We start from the raw sequence: 25,086 nt of genomic DNA, 5'->3' as shown, positions 1-25,086 counted from the left end.
TTCCCTTCTCCAAGTGTAAAGCAATCAGGTCTTCTTGGCATGGTTACCTGGGGTATGCCCTTTAGTGTCTCGCCCCAATACCAGGCTGGATTTACTGCAGCAGTCCAGTGTGCTGAGGGAGCATTCCGCGCATTCCTCTCAGCGTGGGAATGCTTTAGTTTTCTAGGTGACTGATTTTGCATTAAACTGCTTACTTTTATAAGCACCTCCCTAATATTTTGCACTGTACCTGATTTTCTATAGTCTTACTTGAATCCATAATTATAAAATTAACTTTACATATCCTAAGGCTGAAGAAGGCTGAATTTAATTTCTCTATTATAGGGGCTGAAATTCATACTTTTAAAAAGAGATTTTGATTTAGTAAATACCCTATACTTTCAAAAATAAAGTTATTTAATATTGTTTGCCTAAGCATATAGAAATATCACCTGTAATCATGATTAAATTGTTGAAACATTTACTTTCCAGTAATTTTTAAAGTTTCTCCTGAAATTGGTTTTAATATTGAAGTAAAAGTAATCTGAAAGATGAGGAATATTTCTAAATTAACCCAAGTCCCCCATATATTGGCCAGTCCTTCAAAAATCTAATATGCCTCCAAAAAATAAAGTTATAACTATTTCAGAATTGGTTATTCTTTTTATTATGATCATACTAGAGAATAAGAATTAACTACACTGCTAACAAAAATCAGGGGATATTTTATTGCTTCATATTTATTTTTGAAATATCCCCTAATTTTTGTAAGCAAATATATGGAGCCTTACCATATATTAGTTTTTTTGTTTGTTTGTTTTTTGTATTTTTCTGAAGCTGGAAATGGGGAGGCAGTCAGACAGACTCCCTCATGCGCCCGACCGGGATCCACTTGGCATGCCCACCAGGGGGCGATGCTCTGCCCATCCGGGGCATCGCTCTGTTGCGACCAGAGCCACTCTAGCGCCTGAGGCAGAGGCCATGGAGCCATCCCCAGCCATCTTTGCTCCAATCAAGCCTTGGCTGCAGGAGGGGAAGAGAGAGAGAGAGAGAGGAAGGAGAGGGGGAGGGGTGGAGAAGCAGATGGGCGCTTCTCCTGTGTGCCCTGGCCAGGAATCGAACCCGGGACTTCTGCACGCCAGGCCAATGCTCTACCACTGAGCCAACTGGCCAGGGCCATATTAGTTTTTAATCTTTAATTTTAGTTCATTACATCAAATTAAATACTCGTAATGGAAGTACCATAGCCCATGTTAAGCTTTGTCTAGTGGGTAAGCTCCTTCTGTCTGCTTATGAGAAGTTAGTGATGCTTCATATGTTTCTTGAGCCATCTGTGTTGTGCTTGCAGTGCCTTGGGCACTAAAATGGACACAATATGGTGCATATTTTTTTTTTTTTTGCACATGTGTGAGAGAAAGAAGAGAGGGTGGAGGGAGAGGAAGGGAGAGAGATGAGAAGTATCAACTTGTAGTTGCATCACTTTTTAGTTGTTTATTGATTGCTTCTCATACATGCCTTGATCGGGACAGGGGTGCTGCAGCCAAGCCAGGGATCCCTTGCTCAGGCCAATGACCTTGGGGTTTTGAACCTGGGACTCAGTGTCCCAGGTCAACACTCTGTCGACTGCACCACCACCAGTCAGGCTGCATACATTAATCTTGACCTTTAGAAGCTTTAGGTTTAGAGGGGAATTAAGTATAGCCAAATAGCCAAAATATTAGGTAGAATGGACTAAGAACCATAAAAGCCAAGAAGCGTGATTTGAGCAGGATTCTTGGAAAGAAATTAATATTTGAGCTGTGATTTGGAGAATTTGGACATGGTGGGGGGCATTCCAGACAGGGAGAAATTAAAAGAGTCCCTTTAGCTTTAGTAAGTATTAGATGAAGGCAGGAGAGTAGTGAAAAATAATGTTGGAAAAGTAAAATAATCAGAATGTAGAGAAACCTTTAGAAAATACATTTAGGAGTTTGAGGTTTGTTTTGAATACATGATCATTAGTTTTTGCAGAGGGCAGTATAATCATTAGGATCTAGGAGGGATAAGAGTGGGGAAGGGCTACAGTAGTTTAGGATAGGGAGTGGACTAGGTCTGCACTAGGACCACAGCATGGGAGGGGAATAGGGAATGGGAAGTCTTTCAGGTTACTTGGGGGAAAGGAAGTCAAAGATGCTTTTCCAGGTGAACTGAAGGCTAATGATGCCATCAACAGAAATAGGAAAGCTAGGCAAAGGCACCTTTGAAGCTCAGCAATTCAGCAGTGTTGCCAAGGAAAGGACTGAAGAGGAGAACTAAGGACAGCTCCATGAGCATAGTATATCGTATTCAAGTTACACAGAACTTAATCTTTCCTTAGTTGTAGCATTTTTCTTCTTCTTCTTCTTTTTTTTTTTAACAGGGACAGAGAGAGTCAGAGAGAGGGATAGATAGGGACAGACAGACAGGAATGGAGAGAGATGAGAAGCATCAATCATCAGTTTTTCGTTGCAACACCTTAGTTGTTCATTGATTGCTTTCTCACATGTGCCTTGACCGTGGGCCTTCAGCAGACCGAGTAACCCCTTGCTGGAGCCAGCTACTTTGGGTCCAAGCTGGTGAGCTTTGCTCAAGCCAGATGAGCTCGCGCTCAATCAAGCTGGCGACCTCGGGGTCTCAAGCCTGGGTCTTCCGCATCCAAGTCTGACGCTCTATCCACTGTGCCACCGCCTGGTCAGGTGCATTTTTCTTCTTAATTTTTACCTTTTCCCACTCCTTTATTTTGTTCTATAAGTCATGTGAAATGGCACAAAGCTTTCGTTAAGAACTACAGAGTTACAGAGAATATAATTAGTTGTTTGCTGTTGACTATCATTCTTTTTAGTAACATTTTCATTTAAGGACTATTAGATACCTTTTCTGTAGTTGACATTTCAGTTGATGATGATGTTAAAGGCTTAATTAGCTAAAGAACCAATAGATTGTTGTACTATGTGTGTGTTACTTTTTTGAAATATCTATGATAAAGGGAATCTGGCCATTTTTCATGATTGTGAGGGTAGGTGAGAAAGAAGAGGTGGTGAGATATCAGGGATGGAAGAGTTAGAGACCCAGAAGCATTATCTAATAGTGTAGGTGATGATAATCCCCCCATTAAAGGCCTTAATTATGAGGAGTTGGGGTTGGACTGGCAAGAAAGATGATCAGCCAAACCCAGATAAAGGTGAGGATATATTCCAAAGCCAAACTTTCTTGGTTATTTAGTTCCCATTGCTAATTTTAAATTTATTACATCCCACTTGATAACCTAACAGAGGCTTTGAATTTATAGGAAGGTATTGCCTTACTTTTGAAGTCTGGCAGGCTGGTGATAGCTTTTTCAGTCAAACTCACCAGTACTTATGGTATTTGCAGACTCCATCCAAAACCCATTCACCAGGTTGTCTGATGTAATGATACTGCTCTGACTTCCTGTTTTCTTGTACTTCCTACTTGCCCTACCCTGTTTAGCTTTTATCCATGTTCTTCATGGCCTTTAAAATCTATGTCCAAATTCCAAACAGATAATCTACAGAGGTGGGCAAAGAAGTTTATAGTTGTTTGTATGGAAAATAGTACAATAATAATAATACAAGAATAAACTGTTGCATACTCACAATGGTAATTCTACTTTTGTCTAACCCATATTTATTTTAAATAGACAATGTGTTTTTACTGCCTTATTGTGTTAAATTTCTCTCTTTATTCTGGGTTCTCCCCGTTTCCCTCTGTAATTGCCCTCACATGTGGCATGGCCTGTCACTATAGGCATCAGGAACAAAACAGGACGTTTAAATGTGAATGAGTAAGTGTTTGATTGAAAGACTTCTTTCACTGCATCTCTGGCTACGTAGTCACAGGTGCTCTCTGGCTTTCCTAAGCACCACCTTGCAACATCCCATGCAGGTGATCTCAGGTGTACTGTTGTCATGCATGTACAAGTAAATAGTGAAGTTTTTGACTTCTTATAAAATGTTATCTTGATCGAGAGTTAAAGTAGACATATGTGTCTTCTTGCCAGAGCTCTAGGCTGAAAAGTATGGACAGTATTAATTTTTTATGAAATATTTTTAACAGAAATTTGATTTCCAATTTAGGGAAGAGGAATTAACATTCTTCAATATTTTTAGGCTCTGAAGAAAGCCGATAAGCAAGTTCTGGAGCCTCTGATGAATCTTGAGGTTACGGTGCCCAGAGACTACCTCAGCCCAGTCCTGGCAGATTTGGCACAAAGAAGAGGGAATATTCAGGAAATCCAGACTCGTCAGGACAACAGAGTTGTTATTGGATTTGTTCCCTTAGCGGAAATTATGGTAGGTATATTGTGACTGAAAAGTATGTATTCTTTTTTTAATATGGAGGATATATGTGCTGAGCAAAAACAGACAGTAACACCTAAAAGAAACATCAGGGCTTTGATTTAGAGGTTGTGTGTTCAATTTCAGCTATGGGACCTGTTAGGACATTGGATTTAAATTGTAGGAGAAGTCTAGGGGATTGAAGCAGTATGGGGGTCATTTCCAGGGCTCCACAAAGGTAGAGCTGTGCTGTACCAAAATGTGGTTGCAAGCCTACCATTTTTTCTCCTTCAAAGCTCTTACCCTGTTTCTACGATTCCTAAGTTTTGAGCAAGTGTCCATCCTCCCCCACCAGACTCCTCTGCTCTAGAACAAGCACCTGAGAGCTGCAGAGTCATCTTACCAGACGCTGGGACCAGGAACTAGATCGGAAGTATACCCACACTACTCTGTTTTCTGTCCTCCACAGTATTTCTATGGGTGATTTGGTTAAGTTATGTAATCACCATCCCTAGTAATGGTCAAAAGATAAGCAGGCCCAGGCCAGTTGGCCCAGCTGTAGAGCATTGACCCAGCATGTGGAAGTTGTCCTGGGTTCAATTCCTGGTCAGAGCACATAGGAGGTGACCATCTGCTTCTTCACCCCCTCCGCCTTCTCTCACTTTCTTCCCCTCCCACAGCCATGGCTCGATTGGTTCGAGTGCATCAGCCTCGGGAGCTGAGGATGGCTCCATGGAGCCTCTGCCTCAGGTACTAAAAATAGTCTGGTTGCAAGCATTGGCCCAAGATAAGGGTTGCTGGGTGAATCTTGGTTAAGGCACATGTAGGAGTCTCTCTTCTCTATCTCCCCTACTCTCACTTTAAAAATAAAAATAAACAGCAAGAGAAACTTGCTTAAATTGGATAACTAATTTAAAATTTTTTGATTAGGGTTATTCAACTGTGCTTCGAACGCTAACGTCAGGCTCAGCTACTTTTGCCTTAGAACTATCTAATTATCAAGCCATGAATCCTCAGGACCAAAGTACACTGCTCAGCTGGAGAAACGGCTTGACCTAAGTGCTTTTAGGTCCTTGGAGAGAAATTCCGGAGCACCTACCTGTTTGTTTTCAGTAAGAACAATTTTTATCGCTTTATTTATTGGACAAGTAAATTAGTATTTCAGCACATTCAAAGAACAGAAGGATGGAACTTAAAACTGACAGTGGCACTGTAGCTGCCCTTTCTACTTTATGTCATGAGAAATGGGCACTGATGTCGAAAGTTAAACCTGAACTATATGCGTATAGATGAGGTTATTGCTGTCAGCAGAGATGCAGCCCTTTGGAATCTATTGAGTGATGTCATCAGGTGTTTTCTTATTTTAAGCTTCTCTCACAGAGAGATGCCAGTCTTCTATATAGAATGTGTAAGATAGAATTTCAGTCAATACAGATATACATTTTATTCAAAAACAATGTACCAAATCTTAATTAACATGATTTCAAAACCAAATTGATTGTTGTAGATTGCTGTGGGCTTTTTCCCCCTCTTCGTTTCAGCTTGTGTTGAACCCAAAATCACAATATCCAGTAAAAAGAGGTTCTGCAGCTATTCCACGTCTATAGAACAAAGTATGAATAAAAGATGAGTTAGATTGCTATAATTCATTTCCATCTTAAAGAACCTAGTAGCTTAAATCAGAATCACCAACTATAGCATTAATTATTGAAAAAAGATTGTTTAAATGATTCAAGATGGAGATCCAAGTTACACCCAAATTTAACATAGCTATAAAATGCTTTAAATCCAAATATATCTTCTCCTTATAGAAATTATTCCCATTTTTTCTTAATTAAATCCCTACTTCTTAGGTGACATGAATTTCTGTTTATAGCAAAAATACTCAAGAAGCTAGCTAATGCTGAGTTAAGGTTAAAAACCTCCTGGACTTAGTAGTATCCTAGCTTAGAAAATAGTCTTACCGGACCATTCTGCAGCGGTGACTTGTTAGTCTTCTGTAGGCATCATCTACATTTCTGACCTCTTTATGACTCCAGAGTCTCTCACCAATAGCACATGCCCGTGGCCTAAAATTTAAAGTACGTGTCTCCCAAAGCAATTTAAATTCATGTTTTCTTAAAGAAACAAGTTTCTAAAGCATATGTTTGGGTAAATTCCTAATGCTTTCCGACTTGGATAAAGAAGGAAAACTAAGGTACCTTAATTCAAATGTTACCACTTCAATTCCATACCATAGTCTCGGAGTGAGGTTAGTTGCATCCACATATTCTCCCCATAGACAAGCTTCTCCACCAAGGACAAGTTGTTTCTGTTCCTGAGAACCTACATTAAAAGCATTGGACTGATGGAAGTCGTTGCAGTGCAAGGCTTATATACAGAGGCAATACTGATTTCTCCTTCTACCTTTATCCCAGTGCACCATTTTCCTCCTGTAGTCATCAGGACCTTGGGAGAGATGTTCATGGTAGTGGCACAGGAGAGGGTGGCAAACTCGATTCCCTCCCCTGACCCTATGGTTCACACAATGCTTGTTAGCATGTGTCAACTAATGTGGTGGCCAGTATTAAAATACCATTTTATATTGGTTTTATGCAAACTGATCTGGTCACCAGGAACATATTTTCCCCAGGTTGCCTATGAATACAAGTTGGAATACTAGTGACTACCACTCCTGCCTCGAAAATCTATCTTCCTGATAGTAAAAAAGAGACTAAATACCTAATACTTTGTTTTACAGTAATTATGACTTTAATTTTCAGAAAATGCTTTCCAAAGAATGTTATGTCAATTCCTAATAGACCTACAGTTTTAAAACTTTTTAAAACAGCAAAATCCATTTTCTTAAAATAAATTATATATTTAAGTTTGGTAAACAAACCTGAACTGTTCTTAACAAAGTGGTCTGAGAGCCTGAAGCTCCGTGCCTACTTCTCAGAACCCAGACTATACAGCCTGAAATCCACTGAACTAGGATAGCCTTGCTCAGGTGTCTGACATTGGCCAGGCAGTTCAAAAGAGATGCAAAGTTAATGCAGTCAAACATCTTTAAAATATAGAGAGTAACAAGTCTTCGTGAAAATGGAGATAAAAATCTAAGGGAATCTACTTTTGAAGTTCTTTTATTTAGGTAAGAATTTGATTTCTTTTCACAGAGTTTCAAATGATACCATGGACTTTCTTCATAAGTACACGTAAACTCAAGAATCAAACATAAAAAGGGGAAGATAGTTAGTAGGTAATATGTAGATAAGACTTTTCTGGTGGGAGAATAGGGAAGAAAATCAGGGCAATAATGATGGTTGCCTCACTTACCACTAAAGTCAAGAGGTTCCACTCGATAGTATCCTGTCCAGTCTTGTCCGTAACTGATATAGTCTAAGTACCACGGAGCAGAGAGCAGCGCAGGGAAGCCATCTGCTGTGATTGCACTCAGTTTATCAGTGTAAGTTTCCCTTTTCCACACTTGAACTATAGTGCCTTGCTGAAGCTATTGAAGTTAAAAATTACAATATATATTATTAGATTTAGCAAATACAGCAGGTGAGATTTATAGTCCAAGACTTATTATTAGAAAAGTAACTTAAAATCCTTGAAAGAACATATCCATGTTCTTCTTTCCTCTTCCAGCGCAGAGTTGGTACTATTCCTTAGAGACACTTAGAAGTTGCATCAACCTTCAGGTTGGCTATTTAGCTGTTGTCTATCAGTGTAAGGAACCAAGGCTTTAGTGACATTGCTACCACGCTTTCCCGTCTGGAAAGGTAATATGAATAGTTGGACTTGCAAATTCTCAGTTGCCCAAAGAAAATAAAGAATTCTGACTATGTTAGATGCCATTTATAGTAAAAAGTGTACATTGACAATTTTACTTAAAACCACCTTAATAGCAATAAAGACTCATTTGTTCTTAACTGTTTGTTCTGCCCGTTCCTGGAAGAGGAACCTTCGAGCACTTTGCTATGTGATTAATAAGATGACAGGGAGGAGGGGAGAGATGAGCCCGCGCACTAAAGAGGAAGTAAATGGAAGAAACGAAGCAACCAGCAGTAACGCTAGTCTCAGTCTACAGCTGTTGCCTAATAAAAGTTTAAATGGAACACGAAGTTAATTTCCCCATAATGTTGGGGAATGAATGCTTCATTAGTGTTCCTTCCATCCGGGATGTTAGACTATTAAGCCTCTCCTTTTATCAGAGTCAAATGCAGTCTTTATACTTCTCACCTTCACATTATCATCAAAAACCTCTTGCCAGACTATGGGTGTCTTCTTTACAGTAGAAATAATATTCAGAAGTCTACCATTGGGGAAAAAAAAGAAATGTTATTTCAGACTAAAAGCTTAATAGTCTCTTTACAGCATGTGTATGTTCTACCAAGAACTGTAACATTGAGAGGTGCCTTTCAATATAGCACAGCTTTATAGCAGAACCAGCTGAATGCAGGTGGTGAGCCTGTGGCTCCTTCTGTGTAGGACATGGCTCAGAAGCTGGCACAGCTGAGGGGTTTGAGAGTCATTTGCTGAATGAATGAGCTAAGCGTGCCCCTCACAGAAGAAGACATGGGCACTCATAGTGAAGTGTACAAACAGCCATCTCCCTAGGAATTCCATGGGCATCTTAGAATAAAAGGAACTATAATCTAGCTAATCATGTCACATAAATCACATTCAGCAGTTGCTGGCAATCAGTCCATAGTATTTTCTGATATACAGACAATGCCAGGTGCTCTGCAGGATAAAAAAAAAATTAGAATGTATCACACAAAAAGCTAAATAGGAAAAGGCTAGACTCTAGGCTTGCTAGTGTAGGGTTTGGCAAACTACAGCCTGCAGCCTGTTTTTTTATAGCTCATGAACTGAGAATGGTTTTTACCTTTTTGTAAAGTGTTGTTTAAAAATTAAAAGTGTGCAATCAGATGTGGCCCATAAAGCCTAAAAATATTTACTATCTGGCCTTTATAGAAAAAAGTTCACTGATCTTCAGTGGAACTTTCTGCAGTAATGGAAATGTTCTATATCTTTACTTCCCAATATGGGGGCCACTAACTAACCTCATCCAGCTCATGTGACTGAGGAACTGAATTTTTTATTTAATTTAAATGCAAACAGCCATGTGTAGCTGTGGCTACCATACTGGACAGCATAGGTATAATAACGTAAAACAATGCCCTGGGGGTTGACAAAAGGGATTGAATTACAGGGGCTGGATGGTGATGAAGAGTTTGTGGGATAGCCAGGGCTTTCGGCTGAGTTCTTAGAACATATGACTGCTGTCAGATATTTCAACAGTTACTTACAGCAAAACGCTTAGAGTTACCATGTTAGTGATTTGAAGAAAACAGTGGATATACTTCCTTTTTATGATTTTTCACACAAAGTATACAACATTTACATTTTAGCAATGGGTGGAGAGAAAATGAAAAAATAAAACAGTACTTAGTAATAGCTAAAACTGTTACAAAAGGCATTGATTAAATAAAAACACAAATAGGCTTTCAAGTAACTTACTTTTGAAAATAGAAAGATTCTAGTTTTTTAAAATCTTTGCCGAAAGTTTCCTGCTTCATGAAAGCCTGAATATCTGGATTGGACTCCCTTAAAAAAAAAAAATAGAACAATGATTAAAAGTACATTACAAGTTTCATATGCCCAGTCTATTTAAAGGAGCATGCATCCTTCAATCACTTGTGCCAATTTAAAACTATTAAAATTGTAGAGAGTAAAATAAACTTTAAAATGTAGTTAAATTTAAAAATCTGTTTTCCTCTGCAAATCATTTTTTTCAGAAGCTTATTTCTTGTAAAAATGGCTTTCCCTACCTCCTACTTCTCTACTCCATCTAAGGCTATTTTCAAAGTAAATTTTTTATTTGAAAAATCTCTCTTGCTTACTCATTGCCCTCTTTCACTAAAGCTGTTTCATTCACTATAGTTTTCCTTCCTTCATTCTTTTCTTCCTTCCTTCCTTCCCTCCCTTCTCTTTCCTCCCCTCCCTCCCTCCCTCTTCCCTCTTTTCTTTCCTCCCTCCTTCCCTCTTTTCCAAGTGAGAGGAGGGGAGATAGACAGATAGACTTCCACAGTGCACCCCCACCAGGATCCACCGTGCAACACCCATCTGGGGCCATGCTCACAACCAAGCTATTTTAGCACCTGAGGCAGAGCCATCCTCAGTGCCCTGGTCTGTGCACTCAAACCAGTCGAACCATGGCTGCAGGAGGGGAGGCAGGGAGGGTGGAAAGAGAAGTGAGAGGGAGAAGGTTGGAGAAGCAGATGGGCGCTTCTCCTTTGTGCCCTGACCAGGAATCAAACCCAGGACATCCACATGCCAGACCAACTCTCTTACCACTGGCCAGGGCTCCCTATAGTCTTTAAAACAATTTTTTAAAATTGATGTGAGGCCCAGGTTGGTTGGCTCAGGTGTAGAGTGTCAGTATGGCATGTGGAAGTCCCAAGTTTGATTCCCGGTCAGGGCACACAGGAGAAGCACCCGTCTGCTTCTCCAACCTTCTCCCTCTCGCTTCTCTCTCTCTCTCTCTCTCTCTCTCTCTCTCTCTGTCTTCCCCTCCTGCAGCCAGGGCTCAACTGGAGAGGGTTGGCCCTGGGCACTAAGGATGGCTCCATGGCCTTCACCTCAGGTGCTGGGAAAGAGCTCAGTTGCTGGACAATGGCACAACACTCCAGATGGCAGAGCATCATCCCCTAGTGAGCTTGCCAGGTGGGTCCCAGTCAGGGCACATGCAGGAGTCTGTCTGCCTGCCTCCCCTCCTCTCACTAGTTAATTTTAAAAAAATTGATAGACATTGAGAACAGCTGGGGGGGGGGGTAGAGAGGTGGGGAGACCTGTTGTCACTTATTTATGCATTCATTGGTTGCCTATCAAGATGATGCTCTAACAAACTGAGCTACCCAGCCAGGGCAATAGTCTCTTTTTTTTTTTTTTTTTTTTTTTTTTTTTTTTCATTTTTCTGAAGCTGGAAACAGGGAGAGACAGTCAGACAGACTCCTGCATGCGCCCGACCGGGATCCACCCGGCACGCCCACCAGGGGCGACGCTCTGCCCTCCAGGGGGCGATGCTCTGCCCATCCTGGGCGTCGCCATGTTGCGACCAGAGCCACTCTAGCGCCTGGGGCAGAGGCCACAGAGCCATCCCCAGCGCCCGGGCCATCTTTGCTCCAATGGAGCCTTGGCTGCGGGAGGGGAAGAGAGAGACAGAGAGGGAAAGCGCGGCGGAGGGGTGGAGAAGCAAATGGGCGCTTCTCCTGTGTGCCCTGGCCGGGAATCGAACCCGGGTCCTCCGCACGCTAGGCCGACGCTCTACCGCTGAGCCAACCGGCCAGGGCCAATAGTCTCTTTTTAATCTCCATTTTCTTCTACATCTTGATTCTCCTTCCTAACTGCTTTTACTTTCTCATACTAAAAATCCATCATCTCAGGACTAGTAATGTTGCCAAGTTAAAACCGTGCAAGCACAGATACCACCAGATCTTCCCCTTTTCATGTGGAGACCTCTAAACCTACTTCAAATGCAATGGTTAAAGAAAATAAGGGCTTTAAAGAACTGTCATACCAACAGTCAAATAGCACTTCATCTCCTCCCAAGTGAATGAACTGATCTGGAAATACCAAACTAATTTCTTTGAAAAATTTAGATAGGAAGCTGTAAGTTGTATTCAAAATAGGGTTTATAGGTCCAAATGTTGTCCCAGATGGATGTTTATTGTAGCATGGAGTAAGGAGATCTCTCTGACCTGGAGGAAAAAGTATTTTAATCACAAAGACATGACTTAGCACATGATTATACTACTTTATTTTGTTGAAGCTGTATAAGAGATTGTATACAGAAAAAGATAAGCATATTTACTAATAATTTCTATGGTGATTTCTTCCAAATAAGATGAAATTGTTTCCTGATTCCTCCTGTACTTCTTTCTTTCCCTTTCCGTTAGCCACTCTGAGATTTTATCCAGTCAACTACTATCTTGAATATTAATGACACCAAAGTTTTAGCTTGGCCCAACCCTTTTTTCTTGACATTCGCTGCTAAACATAATTAGATATATCCTGTCTGTACTTCAAATACAATCTAATAAAAAATAACTTTTCTCTTCCCTATGCTCCTGCTGTAGCTCTGGTAAGGGTACCTCCGTCCTCCTCGCTCTAGCTCTTTCCTCTCCTACTGAAGTTAATCAGTTGCCAAGTTCTACGGATTATATATATTTTCAGTGTCCTGATGAAGCCCACACTCCTCACTCAAGGCCCTCTACACTGTACTTTTCCAGACTTATTTCCCACAATGCTCTGTGTCTATCCTACTAATAATATATTTATTGAACAATTATAAACATTAGGTGCTGTGCTTTATATTCATGATTTAATCCTCAAAAAAATTATGATAGCTACTGCTAATATCCCCTTTCTAGAGATGGAAAAACTGAGGATGAAATGTTCTATGATTCGCCTAAGGTCATTCAGTTTATAAGTGGCAGAAGCAGGATTCAAACCCAAGCAGTCTGGCTCCAGAACTAGCTCTCAACCACCCTGCAGTAAAAATTCCTCCCACTCTTCTGCCTTTCCTCGTGTTACTCTCTATCAGAAACAGGAATGTAGTCTTTGATTTCTCAAAAGTATTTTAAATGTTACCTCATCTATAAAACCATTCCTTGAATTCACTTCTAATGTTCTACTTATCGTAATCATTATTTTTGTTCTCCTTCATCCCTTGTTTTTATACTTTAGGCAGTGCCTAGATACAGTAACTTGCTCACAGCAGACACATAGTAGTGACTGAATATATCAGTCAGTAGTGTTACCTTTTGTGTGTATCACAACTAAGAACAAAATGAGCAAACACCAAGTCGTAAAATAAGAGATGCAGGCCCTAATGCTCACTTTTGGCACCTCATTAAACACTTACCTTTTCCCCAAGACTGTGTATGCCCAGGGGTATCAAATTCGGGTATGACTCGAATCCCCCATAATCGGGCATATTCAATCACTGAACGGACTTCATTTGGTGTATAAACATGAGAGAAAGAATAGCTTCCCTGTAAAAACCACATTGATTAAAATTAAAATATGCTAAATGGATTTGGTCCTGATAACTGTTAACAGTCTAATTGCAGTTTGATATCTCATAGCTGATTTTTCTAATATCACAGTGTGTTAAATATTCCATGTCATGTTGGATGACTCATTTAAATTGTTTACTACATTTTATCCACATTCACCTATAGAACTATCTATCTAAACCACCTCCTCGTTTCAGGATTGTCTACCATCATGTTTCAACCTTGTGTAACCATACAAAGATGTTTCACTCCAAAGAGAAACCTCTGAAAACTGAATACATTGCCTTTGTCAGTTTAGAACCAAAATTCACAGATTCTTACAAACCATAGCTATTGTCTTTCAAAGTCACTTTAATAACTATTAGCTTAAAAAATTTCCCCAAGACACTCTGATAAGTGACCAGATTTTTTTTAAAGGTAACCCTCAGTCCCTTTATAGGTCACTTGAAAAATTCGAGCTCTCTATTGGTTGTAACTAAAAATAAAGATCCATTAAAGGTATTACTGTTGTACATTTCTCAAGGTATAAATATAATACATAAATATAAACACTTAACTCTTAAAAGTAGCCTTATCCTATCCCCCAAATCAAATTTGTATCTAATCAAGATCAAATCTAATATCAAGTCTACCAGTTTATAGTAAATGTAGATGAACATGTTAACTGACACTATGGTGATGCAATAAATGCAATTAGCAAAACCCAGACTGTGGGAAACTTTTTTTTTTTAAGCGAGTGAAAGACAAGGTGAGAGAACTGAGAAGAATCAATTCGTAGTTGTGGCATTTTAGTTGTTCATTGATTGCTTCCCATTTGTGCCTTGACCTGGGGGCTGAAGCTGAGCCAGTGGCCCCCTGCTCAGACCAGCGACTCTGGGATCATGCTGGTGACCCCACGCTCAAACTGGTGAACCTGCACTCAAGCTGGATACCTTGGGATTTCGAACCTGGGACCACAGTGTCCCAGGCCAGTGCTCTATCCACTGTGTCACCACTGATCAGGTGGGAAACTTTTTTAGGTAAAAGGTCTTGGGGAGATGTGAGTAACGATTGGCAATCTGGATTTCTGTTAATTCTTTAGCTACAGTAATGTTTTGGAATTTTTTTTTTTTTTTTTTTTACAGAGACAGAGAGAGAGTCAGAGAGAGGGATAGACAGGGACAGACAGACAGGAACGGAGAGATGAGAAGCATCAATCATTAGTTTTTTGTTGTGCGCTGCAACACCTTAGTTGTTCATTGATTGCTTTCTCATATATGCCTTGACCGCGGGCCTTCAGCAGACCAAGTAACCCCTTGCTTGAGCCAGCGACATTGGGTTGAAGCTGATGAGCTTTTGCTCAAACCAGATGAGCCCATGCTCAAGGTGGTGACCTTGGGGTCTCGAACCTGGGTCCTCTGCATCCCAGTTTGACGCCCTATCCACTGTGCCACCACCTGGTCAGGCAAAATTTTTGTTAAAACAGGCCTCTTCACAAATGAGATAAGATGTCTTAGAGTTGCTTCAAAGTAATGGTGGAGGGAAACATATAGATCATACAAGATTGGCCATGTACTATTGTAGCTGGTGATGAGGACATAGAAATTCATTAAATTATTCTACATCTGTTATGTTTAAAATCTTCCATAATAAAGAGTAAAACAAAAGCAAACAAAAAGTGCTACTAGCATTTCAGCCTATACTATAGTGTACACTGGAGAAAACTTTGGTATTATGTTCAGAGAATGAAATTTTGAGTCATGGTTCTGCCCCTTTCTAACTGCAACTTTGGACAAGCCATATAGCTTGTCAGTCCTGTCTTCCTAATGGGATTAAAGTAGATGATATTGAGGCCCACTCCCAGCTCCACTGGTCTGTAATACAATCAATTTGAACACTTCTGAGACTAGCATTATTTTCTAAAAGGAGCTCTCATTTCTATAATTTCCTACTTCATATAATTTTTCAGAGAGAAAAATAGTCATTTACAGAATTCAAAATAATTGTTTAAAGCAAACATACAGTTGGACTACTTGACAAATATAACTATTTAACCTTATATGAATCATGAGTGCATCAGGTCTCCTATACTCATTTTACATTTTTATTTACATATTACATTTTATTTATATAGCCCCTAGAGATTGTTTACATTTATAATAACAATATAAAAACAAGTTTTATGGATCTAAAATGCTAAGCCACAGCTGAAAACATTTAAAACCATAAATATCTTTTACATTTTAATTTTATCCATAAGAAGAAACATTAAAGCTACAAACTGCTAATGAAGCTACCAAAAATTTTTGTAGACTACAACACGAATTACTCACTTTATTGCTTAACTCTGGAAAAGTTATGCTCTGATAAGGGAAAGACTGGTCATCAACTATGTGCCAGTGGAGAACATTAAACTTATTAAAAGCCATGGCATCCTGCAAAAAAAAAAGTTAAAAGATTATATACCACAGATATAGCACACAGTTCAATTTACATTTCTCCAACTGGGATTGTTTCCAATGTGTCTGTTTCCTTTTGAAATTTTCAGCAAAGAAAGTCTATATCATATATATATATATACTTTACATGGTATATCACTTTTCAGAAAGCCTATACAGGATTTGTATTCATCCTAAACAGTGAGCTATAACTGCTCTATGGGAAGGGAGCAATCTTATAAATTCCCAGTAAGTACTTAGGGGTCAGCTAGCTGCTACTACCACTCTGTTTGGGAATGGAGCAGAGGAAAAACGAGGCATTCGTTACAGCACCAGGGCTTATAATTCCCACAATTCTGAGATTTGAGTGCCAACCCCTCCTTGGTAATAAAAGAAATACGGTACAAATGCAATACAATACCAATCAGAATTCTCAAGTTTTGAGGGGAATTGACATGTTTACTCTAGAGTAATTAAGAATTATTTACATAAAATATAAGATTATTAGAAAAAGATAAAAATAATTAGGGGGCATATCTGCCTTACCAGATAATCAAAATTTAAAGTCTCCATCAGCACTGAAGGAATTTGCTGATGCATCTGGGAAGTAGCTTATATACAAAGGAATTATGCAAAATATATATAATGAGGATAATGCTGAGAGGGCCTGAGCAATGAGTGCACCTAAGCCTAGGTTTTGGTTTCAGAATATTGTTCACTAACAAAGTGTTGCTTGGAGAAAAGTCTGATTCCAGGATTGGAAAACAGAAAAGGTAAGCCTGGAATATCATGTGCTAAAAAAGTAAGAAATTACTCAAAGATTGAAGGAAACATGCCAAAAGGATACAAGAACCAGCTAGAAGGACTCCCACTGGCCAACACTGAGACCATCTGGCTATTAAATAGGGATAGTAACAGATTCTAGTCCCTTCAAAAAATGGTAATTTCTGAATACAAACTGATTAAAAAAGAAAAAGAAAAATAATACTTGTTGTGAACCCGGGGCAAATAATTTAGCAGGTCTCAGGTGGAAACAGTGGAGGATTAGAAAATAAACCGAGAAAGAAAAAGGATGGGATTGGGAGGACCCACTGCACAGCTAATAGCTTGCAAGAGCAAATCTCCACCCCCAAACTGCTTTATTTATAGGGCAAAGTCATTAGCAAATCAAAGATCTCTGATACAAAGTCACATTTCCAAGGCAACCCAAGAATTCTCCCAAGTGCAGAAAACCCCACCATTCATAACATCTTTTGTATTTTTCTGAAGCTGGAAACGGGGAGAGACAGTCAGACAGACTCCCGCATGTGCCTGACCGGGATCCACCCGGCACGCCCACCAGGGGCAACGCTCTGCCCACCAGGGGGCGACGCTCTGCCCCTCCGGGGCGTCGCTCTGCCGCGACCAGAGCCACTCTAGCGCCTGGGGCAGAGGCCAAGGAGCCATCCCCAGCGCCCGGGCCATCTTTGCTCCAATGGAGCCTTGGCTGCGGGAGGGGAAGAGAGAGACAGGAAGGAGGGAGGGGGGTGGAGAAGCAAATGGGCACTTCTCCTATGTGCCCTGGCCGGGAATCAAACCCGGGTCCCCCGCACGCCAGGCCGACACTCTACCGCTGACTTCACAAAACAAAGGGTAAAAAAATTGCCTCCAGTCTCTTGGAGGGACATAGGGGATGGGGCTAGTTGAAACACAGCTAATATGGAGGTGTGGAGAAGGGCATGTAAATTGCCTTTACCAATTTAAAGTCAGAAGTTGTGGGGAAGAACTTAGCCTTTAGCAACTTAATCAAGCAAGTGAGGTGGGGGCATGGGCAGCAAGGATCCTGTCAGCTTACTGCCAGTCCCCCACACCTCTGTCCCCCCCAAATCTAAACCGCAAGGACCCTGTCAGCTTATAGTCTCCAACAAATACTTAAAAATTCTATCTTACAGTAAAATACCATGCCGGCTAATAAATATAGAAGAAATGGTGGAATTTAGAAAATCACCACCTGGTAGCCAACTTAGTAATAAACTGGCTTAGGCAAAAATCATCTGGATGCTAACACTAGTGGGTAACACTGGATGAAGAACAGGAATGTTATGTACTCTAAAAACATTGTCCCACAAGATACCTAATTACTTAATAAGTACAAAATATTTTTTAATTAACTACCTGGAGAAACCTGGCAGATGACATCTTAGCCAAGTTAAAAGAGTTACCATCACCAGTAATAGAGTAAGTAAGGCATCGTGCCACCTGATATGCACAGAGAACAGCGTCTCTTCTGCCTTATTCCTGCTAAAAAAGCACGACCTGACTCTAATCATGTGAAAACAGACAAGCTGAAGTATACTCCACAAGTCACCTGGCCTGTACTCTTCAAAAATGCCATGGTCTTGAAAGATAAGATGATAAATGGTTCCAAATTAGAGGTGGCTAAAGAGACATGACAAAAGCAACCCCAGATCCTGTGCTGGATGTTGAACCTGTAAAGGATATTATTGGAACAACGGATGGAATCGGAATGGGTCTGTGGATTAGATAGGAGGATTACTAGGTGATGTTCCTGATTCGTGATGGTTGTATTGTAATTATTGAGGTAACTGCTATTTTTTAGGAAATCCAAACAAGTCAGGGGTGTTGGGGTAGCTTATGTGCAATTTGCATATGGTTTAAGAAAAATAGGTTTAAGTAGAAAGGAAGAGTAAGGCAAATATGATACAATTTTTAAATTGAGTTGTCTGGCCTGGCCTGTGGTGATGCAGTGGATAAAGCATTGACTTGGAACACTGAGGTTGTCGGTTTGAAACCCTGGGCTTGCCTGGCCAAGATACATATGGGAGTTGATGCTTCCTGCTCCTCCCTCCCTTCTCTCTCTTTCTCTCTCAATCCTCTCTAAAAATAAATAAATAAAATCTTTAAAAAAGTAAATAAATAAATTGAGTTGTCTGGATAAACAATATATGGGAGGCCTTGGCACTCTTCTTAAAACTTTTTGTAAGTTTGAAATTATTTAAAATAAAAAGGAAAAAAAACTTCTAAAGTTGTAGAAATTAAAACCATCTATATTGGCCCAAAAAGATGAACTGGTAAATAGGACAGATTGAGAGTTCGGAAACTGATTTGTGTATTTATGGCATTGAGTATTTGCTAGTGATGATATTGAAAGCACTGGGGAAACTATAGACTGCTCCAGTGATGTTGGGACTGCAGGCTAACCATTGGGAAAAATATTAATCACCTAAAAAACACTAAGTTCTAACTGAATCAAAATTTAATAAGAAAAAATATATTAAAAAAAAAGTTGAGATAAAGTGTCAACCTGGAACCCTGAGGTTGCCGGTTCGAAACCCTGGGCTTGCCAGGTCAAGGCCCGCTGTCCTCCCCCCGCCCCGCCGTCTCTCTCTAAAATGAATAAATAAAATCTAAAATACAAAAGAAAGAAAACTAAGGGGAAAAAAGAAAATTTAAGAGGTTATTTTTATATTTATACCCTTGTTCTGGAGGGCTTTCCTAGCCTACCTCCAAAGGTCAAAAACAATAAAGGACAAGACTAAAAGATAATACTTCATAAAGAATTAAAACTTCCACAGGCAAAAGACACTATACTATAAACACAGTTTAAAAAAATAAATTTAGAAAAGTTAACAATATATGATGGATAAGAATATAAAATGAATATAAGTAAATATTAAAGTATCACTGACACATCTATAAACACATATAATATTAAAGAGCTCTTAAATCAACAAGGCAGGAATTAATGTTCTAGAAGACAAACTGGGCAGTGAAAATAAACTTGCAGTTTGCAATGCAAAAAGTACAAACAGCTTATAAGTAAAGGAGGCTTAAATTCACTAAAAATCAAAGTGTGCAAATTAAAACAAGGAGATATACTTTAATCACCAGATTAGCAAAGAATATGGCAAAGGGATGCCCCACTGTTGGCCAAGCATACAATGGTATAGCCTCCCTAGAAGGCAATCTGACAGTTTGTACCAAAAGATAAAATGTATACATCTTTAAGCCCGGAAATTCACTTCTAAGAATTTGTCCTCAGGAAATAATCCTGAGAAGTGTGCAAATATAAGAATACTCACCTTGCAGTGCTGTTTGTGCTAATAATAAATTAACCTAGATGTCCATCAGCAGGAGACTGGTTAAATACATATCATGGTAGATAAAATGGAATATTTAACACTGTTGAAAAAGATGATATAAACCTTATGTATTCTTTCATAGAAAGATGTCCATAACAGTCTGTTTTAAAGGTAACTAAGTGTAATCTCATTTAAGTTTTTTAAAAGTCACATTATTGGCCCTGGCAGGTTGGCTCGGTGGTAGAGCATCAGCCTAGCGTGCGGAAGTCCCGGGTTCGATTCCCGGCCAGGGCACACAGGAGAGGCACCCATCTGCTTCTCCACCCCTCCTCCTCTCCTTCCTCTCTGTCTCTCTCTTCTGCTCCCGCAGCCGAGGCTCCATTGGAGCAAAAGATGGCCCGGGCACTGGGGATGGCTCCTTGGCCTCTACCCCAGGCGCTAGAGTGGCTCTGGTTGCAACAGAGCGCCGCCCCGATGGGCAGAGCATTGCCCCCTGGTGGGCGTGCTGGGTGGATCCCGGTCGGGCGCATGCGGGATTCTGTCTGACTGCCTCCCTGTTTCCAGCTTCAGAAAAATACAAAAAAAAAAAGTCACATTATTGGCCCTGGCCAGTTGGCTCAGTGGTAGAGCATTGGCCCTGCATGTGGAAGTCCCAGGTCTGAATAAAGAAAGAGAAAAATATATGCCAGAGGGGAAAAAAAATACTGACAATGTGAAATGTTGAGAAGGATGCAAAGAATTTAGATCTTTCATACATTGTTGGTGCGAACATAATCTTTATTATATGCGGCCTAAGTGTCTGTCTGTCGCCGATAGCTTATTGGTTGCTTGCGTAACTGTACTAGCCAATGGGGTGAAGTTGCCACGGCATTCAAATAGTCCCGCCTTCTGGCATGCCACCTCACAAATTGAGGTTAAAGATTGGAGCAATTATTATGCTGTTAAGAAATCTTAACACCAGAAGGGGTCTTTGCAATGGTACAAGACTATAGGTTCTCCAATTGAAAAATAATGTCATAATAGCTAAGTCTTTGACTGGCTCCTCTAAAGGTGAAATACATGTCATTCCAAGAATTGATTTGGCTCCATCTCAAACAGGGTTGCCGTTTCAATTGAGATGTAGACAATTTCCTGTAAAACTTGCCTTTGCTATGACCATCAATAAGTCTCAGGGCCAAACGCTTAAGTGTGTTGGCATTTTTTTACCTGAGCCTGCATTTGGACACGTTCAACTTTATGGTGCCTGTTCAAGAGTTCGTGAAAGAACGGACGTAAAATTAAAAATAATTGATGGTCCTGTACAAGGCGAGCTTAAAAATGATGGAAAGATCTACACAAGAAATGTTGTGTACAAAGAGATCTTTGACATGTGAATTAACATTTTATTATTTAAATCACCTTTATTTATTGAGCTAGTGGTGGCTCTTAAGAAATGTACCGCCAGTGGTTTCCTTCATTGCACTCTACTTTAAGCAATTAAGCAAGTAGAAGGGGGAAACCCCGTGGGGCAGTAAGCAAAGGGGCGTCCTTGCCGCCTGCCCTGGGTAATTCAGTTTGAATTAGCAGACACCTTTGCACAATCATTTTAATTACAATTTATAATATCTAAAACAGTGGTCATTTCGTATGACCGCTGGGCTTTCTAGTATGATATAGCCACTCTAGAAATTAGTTTGGTGGCTCCTTTAAAAACTAAACATACACTTTTCCATACAATTCAACTATTGCATTCCTGGACATTTAGCCCATAAACATGAAAATTAATGTCCACACAAAAACCTATGTACAATTGTTAATAGCAGCTTTATTTATAATATAGCACCTGGAAGCAACCAAAACATCCTATGTCATATGAATGGTTAAATTGTTGTACATCCATACCATGGAATACCACTCATCAACAAAAATGGACAAGCTAGTCCTGGCCAGTTGGTTCAGTGGTAGACCATCAGCCTGGCGTGTGGAAATCCCAGGTTCAATTCCCAGTCAGGGCACATAGGAGAAGCGCCCATCTGCTTCTCCACCCCTCCCCCTCTCCTTCCTCTCTGTCTCTCTCTTCCCCTTCCTCAGCCAAGGCTCTATTGGAGCAAAAGATGGCCTGGGCACTGGGGATGGCTCCTTGGCCTCTGCCCCAGGCGCTAGAGTGGCTCTGGTTGTGACAGAGCAACGCCCCCTGGTGGGCGTGCCGGGTGGATCCCGGTTGGGCGCATGCAGGAGTCTGTCTGACTGCCTCCCTGTTTCCAGCTTCAGAAAAAAAAAAAAAAAAAAAAAAAAAAAAAAAATATATATATATATATATATATATATATATATTTTTTTTTTTTTTTTTTTAATAAAAGTGACAGTAATGTCTTTTGGAAGAAAACAATTGGTATTAATGTAAATATAAAAGTTATTTTTTTATAACTTGGTGTGTATGTAAATGATCAAGTGAAGGTGCAGAAAAACATGGGAGGGAAACGTCCCCACTGCTTCAAATGGGCAGTGATGATAGGGGTGAACCAATAAAAAGTCATAGGAGAGAAACAGTTGTTGTCACCTGGCACCTAGCTCTTACCACCTGAGGTTCCACACTGGAATAGTTCCTTAGGTATAAAGCAGCTCCCAGACTTGCTTTGCCATTATAAAGAAGGTAAGTGGAGGTCACAAAAGTAAAGGACACTAACTAGAGGCACAGTGACCAGATATTCCCAACTGGAAGTCCAGACCCATGATTTGACAAATATGAGTATACAAAGAGGGCCAATGGGCAGTATTAAAATAGTCTTTCTCTTAATCCTGGCTAAACTTGTTGAGACTCCCTCCCCCCAACACACACCCCATGAAAACAATAGGGTGATGTACTAGGGAGCATCTACTTCTCAGCTGAGGAAATACACTTCACAAGGGAGAGGGAGAAGAAAGCCCAGTGCTTGCACTTAGTATGTACACAAAAAATGAATCCCCCATTCCAACCTATAAAAAGCATAAGTAACCAAGTAAAGTAACAACGTAAATGGATACATCTTTAGAATACACAATGGATTAAAATAAAATAATTCCTTACCAGAGTTTTTAAAATACTCTTAACTGGCAGATAGTGTCTGGCTGTATCAATTAAAATTCCTCTATGAGGAAACCTTGGAGAGTCACTAATGGCGGTTTCATTGATAGTGAACTATAAGACAAAATAAAATTTTGATTTAGTTTTAGAAGTTTCAACTTGAGCTCAATAAAACTATATCTATGCAATTATTGGGTAAAAAATATTAATTTACAACCAAAAAAAGTGAAATTTACAATTCACTTTTTAAGTTAAATATGTGGGGAGAAGAAACCTTCAAGAAGCAATAAATAGTTTAAAAGCTTGCATTTTTCTTATAGTAATAAGTCCAAAAATGTTAGTAACATGATAATCATACTTACAGCTCCATAAGGATCTTGATAAATTAACTGGCTAAAGGTCTCTAAACCTAGGGAAAGAAAAATTTATAATTTATTATATAATTTATAAAACAAATCAAAACAATAAAAGTTGTATTATACAAACAGAACCATAACCAGGTAAGGCAAAAAATCAAGTATAGTGTTATACCTTTACCCCCTAAAATATTTTCTAAAATCAAAGCTCAATTTTCAAAAGTCCTTTTTGCTGTTAATAAAAATGCTTTGCTTCGTTGTTTCTATAACCTATGTTTTGTTTGAATGGTAAACACAAAAAAGAAGAGTGCTTTGTAACAGTGGTCCCCAACCCCCGGGCCGTGGACTGGTACCGGTCCATGGGCCATTTGGTTGGTACTGGTCCGCAGAGAAAGAATAAATAACTTACAGTATTTTCGTTTTATTTATATTTAAGTCTGAACGATGTTTTATTTTTAAAAAATGACCAGATTCCCTCTGTTACATCTGTCTCTCACTCTTGCTGCTTGTCTCGTAAGTTCGACAATTATATTTAAAAATGCCACAGTTTTTACGCCGGTTGCATAATTTTATTTTGTGCATTTATCCGTCCCACCCTAAAAGCCAGTCTGAAAATATTTTCTGACATTAAACCGGTCCGTGGCCCAAAAAAGGTTGGGGACCACTGCTTTATAAAATAAAATACCAGTTCCTAATAAGTTTATAGCATAAGGAGTAAGAATTTTTGTGACAAAATATTAGACACTTTAGAAGGTACCTAAACTTAGCCAAAAGGTTAAAAAAAAATACCATGGAATTACAAATAAAGGCCCAGCTTACAACTTAAAATGTCTTACTCATAGCCACAAAGATTATATCCTGAACTTGTTACTCAAGTGGATTGTTCTCTTAATACACTATATTATAGGACAAATTCCTCTAACTAGCTTTGAGTTGACTGCAATTCGTCATTCTAGTTGACAACTATGTTATGTAGCCAGGGAAAAATTTAACCTAAGAATAGCTCAAAGTCAGAAATGAGAGGGGAGATGTTAAAACTGATACTGTAAGAGACTACTATGAACAATTATAATGCCAACAAATTTGACAACCTAGAAGAAATGGGTAAATTCTTAGAAAGATACAATCTACCACAACTAAATTATGAAGAAACAGAAAACTGAACAGACAGGTTACTAGTAAGGAGATTGTGTCAATAATCATAAACCTCTCAATAAACAAAAGTCCAGGACCAGAAGACTTCACAGGCGAATTCTACCAAACATTTTAAGAATTAATACTAACTGTTCTCAAATCACCCATAAAATAGCAGAGGAAGAAACACTTCCAAACTCATTTTACAAGGCCAGTATTACCCTGATACCAAAATCAGACAAGGATACAAGAAAAAATTACAGTCTAATGTCCCTGATGAACACAAAGGTACAAAAATCTTCAACAAAGTATTAGCAAGTCAGATTCAATAATACATTTAAAGGGCCATACCGCATGATCAAATGGGATTTATTCTAAAGATACATGAATGGTTCAATATCCACAAATCATTGTGACACACCCCATTAACAAAATGAAGACTAAATAATCATTTGATCATCTCAATGGATGCCAAAAAAGCATTTGACAAAATTCAACATCCATTTATGACAAAAACTCAACAGAGTGGGTATGGAGGGAACATACCTTGACATGACACCATTTATGACAAATTCAGTAAAATTAGAGGATACAAAGTCAGTATACAAAAGTGTCTCATTTCCACACACTAATGATGAATTATCAGAGAAATTACAGTAAGCAGTCCCATTTACAGTTGAAAAGAGTAAAATAC

General features: G+C 39.4%; 2 protein-coding genes across 14 annotated transcripts in view; one reads left to right on the top strand and one right to left on the bottom strand.

Annotated features, from left to right (window-relative positions):
- GFM2 (GTP dependent ribosome recycling factor mitochondrial 2) overlaps window positions 1-25,086 on the top strand; it is a 106,355-nt gene that overhangs the window by 61,649 nt on the left and 19,620 nt on the right. For 7 of the 13 annotated variants that reach the window (XM_066377305.1, XM_066377330.1, XM_066377339.1 and 4 more), the window contains 2 exons: window positions 4,125-4,307; window positions 5,223-5,786. In XM_066377305.1, coding sequence (XP_066233402.1) covers window positions 4,125-4,307; window positions 5,223-5,351 — 312 coding nt within the window. In that variant the 3' untranslated portion in view covers window positions 5,352-5,786. The other 6 variants (XR_010750317.1, XR_010750319.1, XR_010750320.1 and 3 more) reach the window with 5 other exon arrangements.
- The window catches only part of HEXB (hexosaminidase subunit beta), a 30,721-nt gene continuing 11,346 nt past the window's right edge, over window positions 5,712-25,086 (bottom strand). Inside the window, exons 4-14 of the mRNA XM_066377354.1 lie at window positions 23,265-23,311; window positions 22,906-23,016; window positions 15,673-15,774; window positions 13,207-13,336; window positions 11,860-12,040; window positions 9,801-9,887; window positions 8,517-8,589; window positions 7,608-7,782; window positions 6,527-6,617; window positions 6,257-6,361; window positions 5,712-5,893 (exon numbers count right to left, since the gene is read on the bottom strand). Coding sequence (XP_066233451.1) covers window positions 5,830-5,893; window positions 6,257-6,361; window positions 6,527-6,617; window positions 7,608-7,782; window positions 8,517-8,589; window positions 9,801-9,887; window positions 11,860-12,040; window positions 13,207-13,336; window positions 15,673-15,774; window positions 22,906-23,016; window positions 23,265-23,311 — 1,166 coding nt within the window. The 3' untranslated portion in view covers window positions 5,712-5,829. The remainder of the gene's footprint in view (window positions 5,894-6,256; window positions 6,362-6,526; window positions 6,618-7,607; window positions 7,783-8,516; window positions 8,590-9,800; window positions 9,888-11,859; window positions 12,041-13,206; window positions 13,337-15,672; window positions 15,775-22,905; window positions 23,017-23,264; window positions 23,312-25,086) is intronic.

The sequence above is a fragment of the Saccopteryx leptura genome, chromosome 1 (assembly GCF_036850995.1).
Source record: "Saccopteryx leptura isolate mSacLep1 chromosome 1, mSacLep1_pri_phased_curated, whole genome shotgun sequence".
NCBI lineage: Eukaryota > Metazoa > Chordata > Mammalia > Chiroptera > Emballonuridae > Saccopteryx > Saccopteryx leptura.
This window is presented reverse-complemented; position numbering and strand designations above follow the sequence as displayed.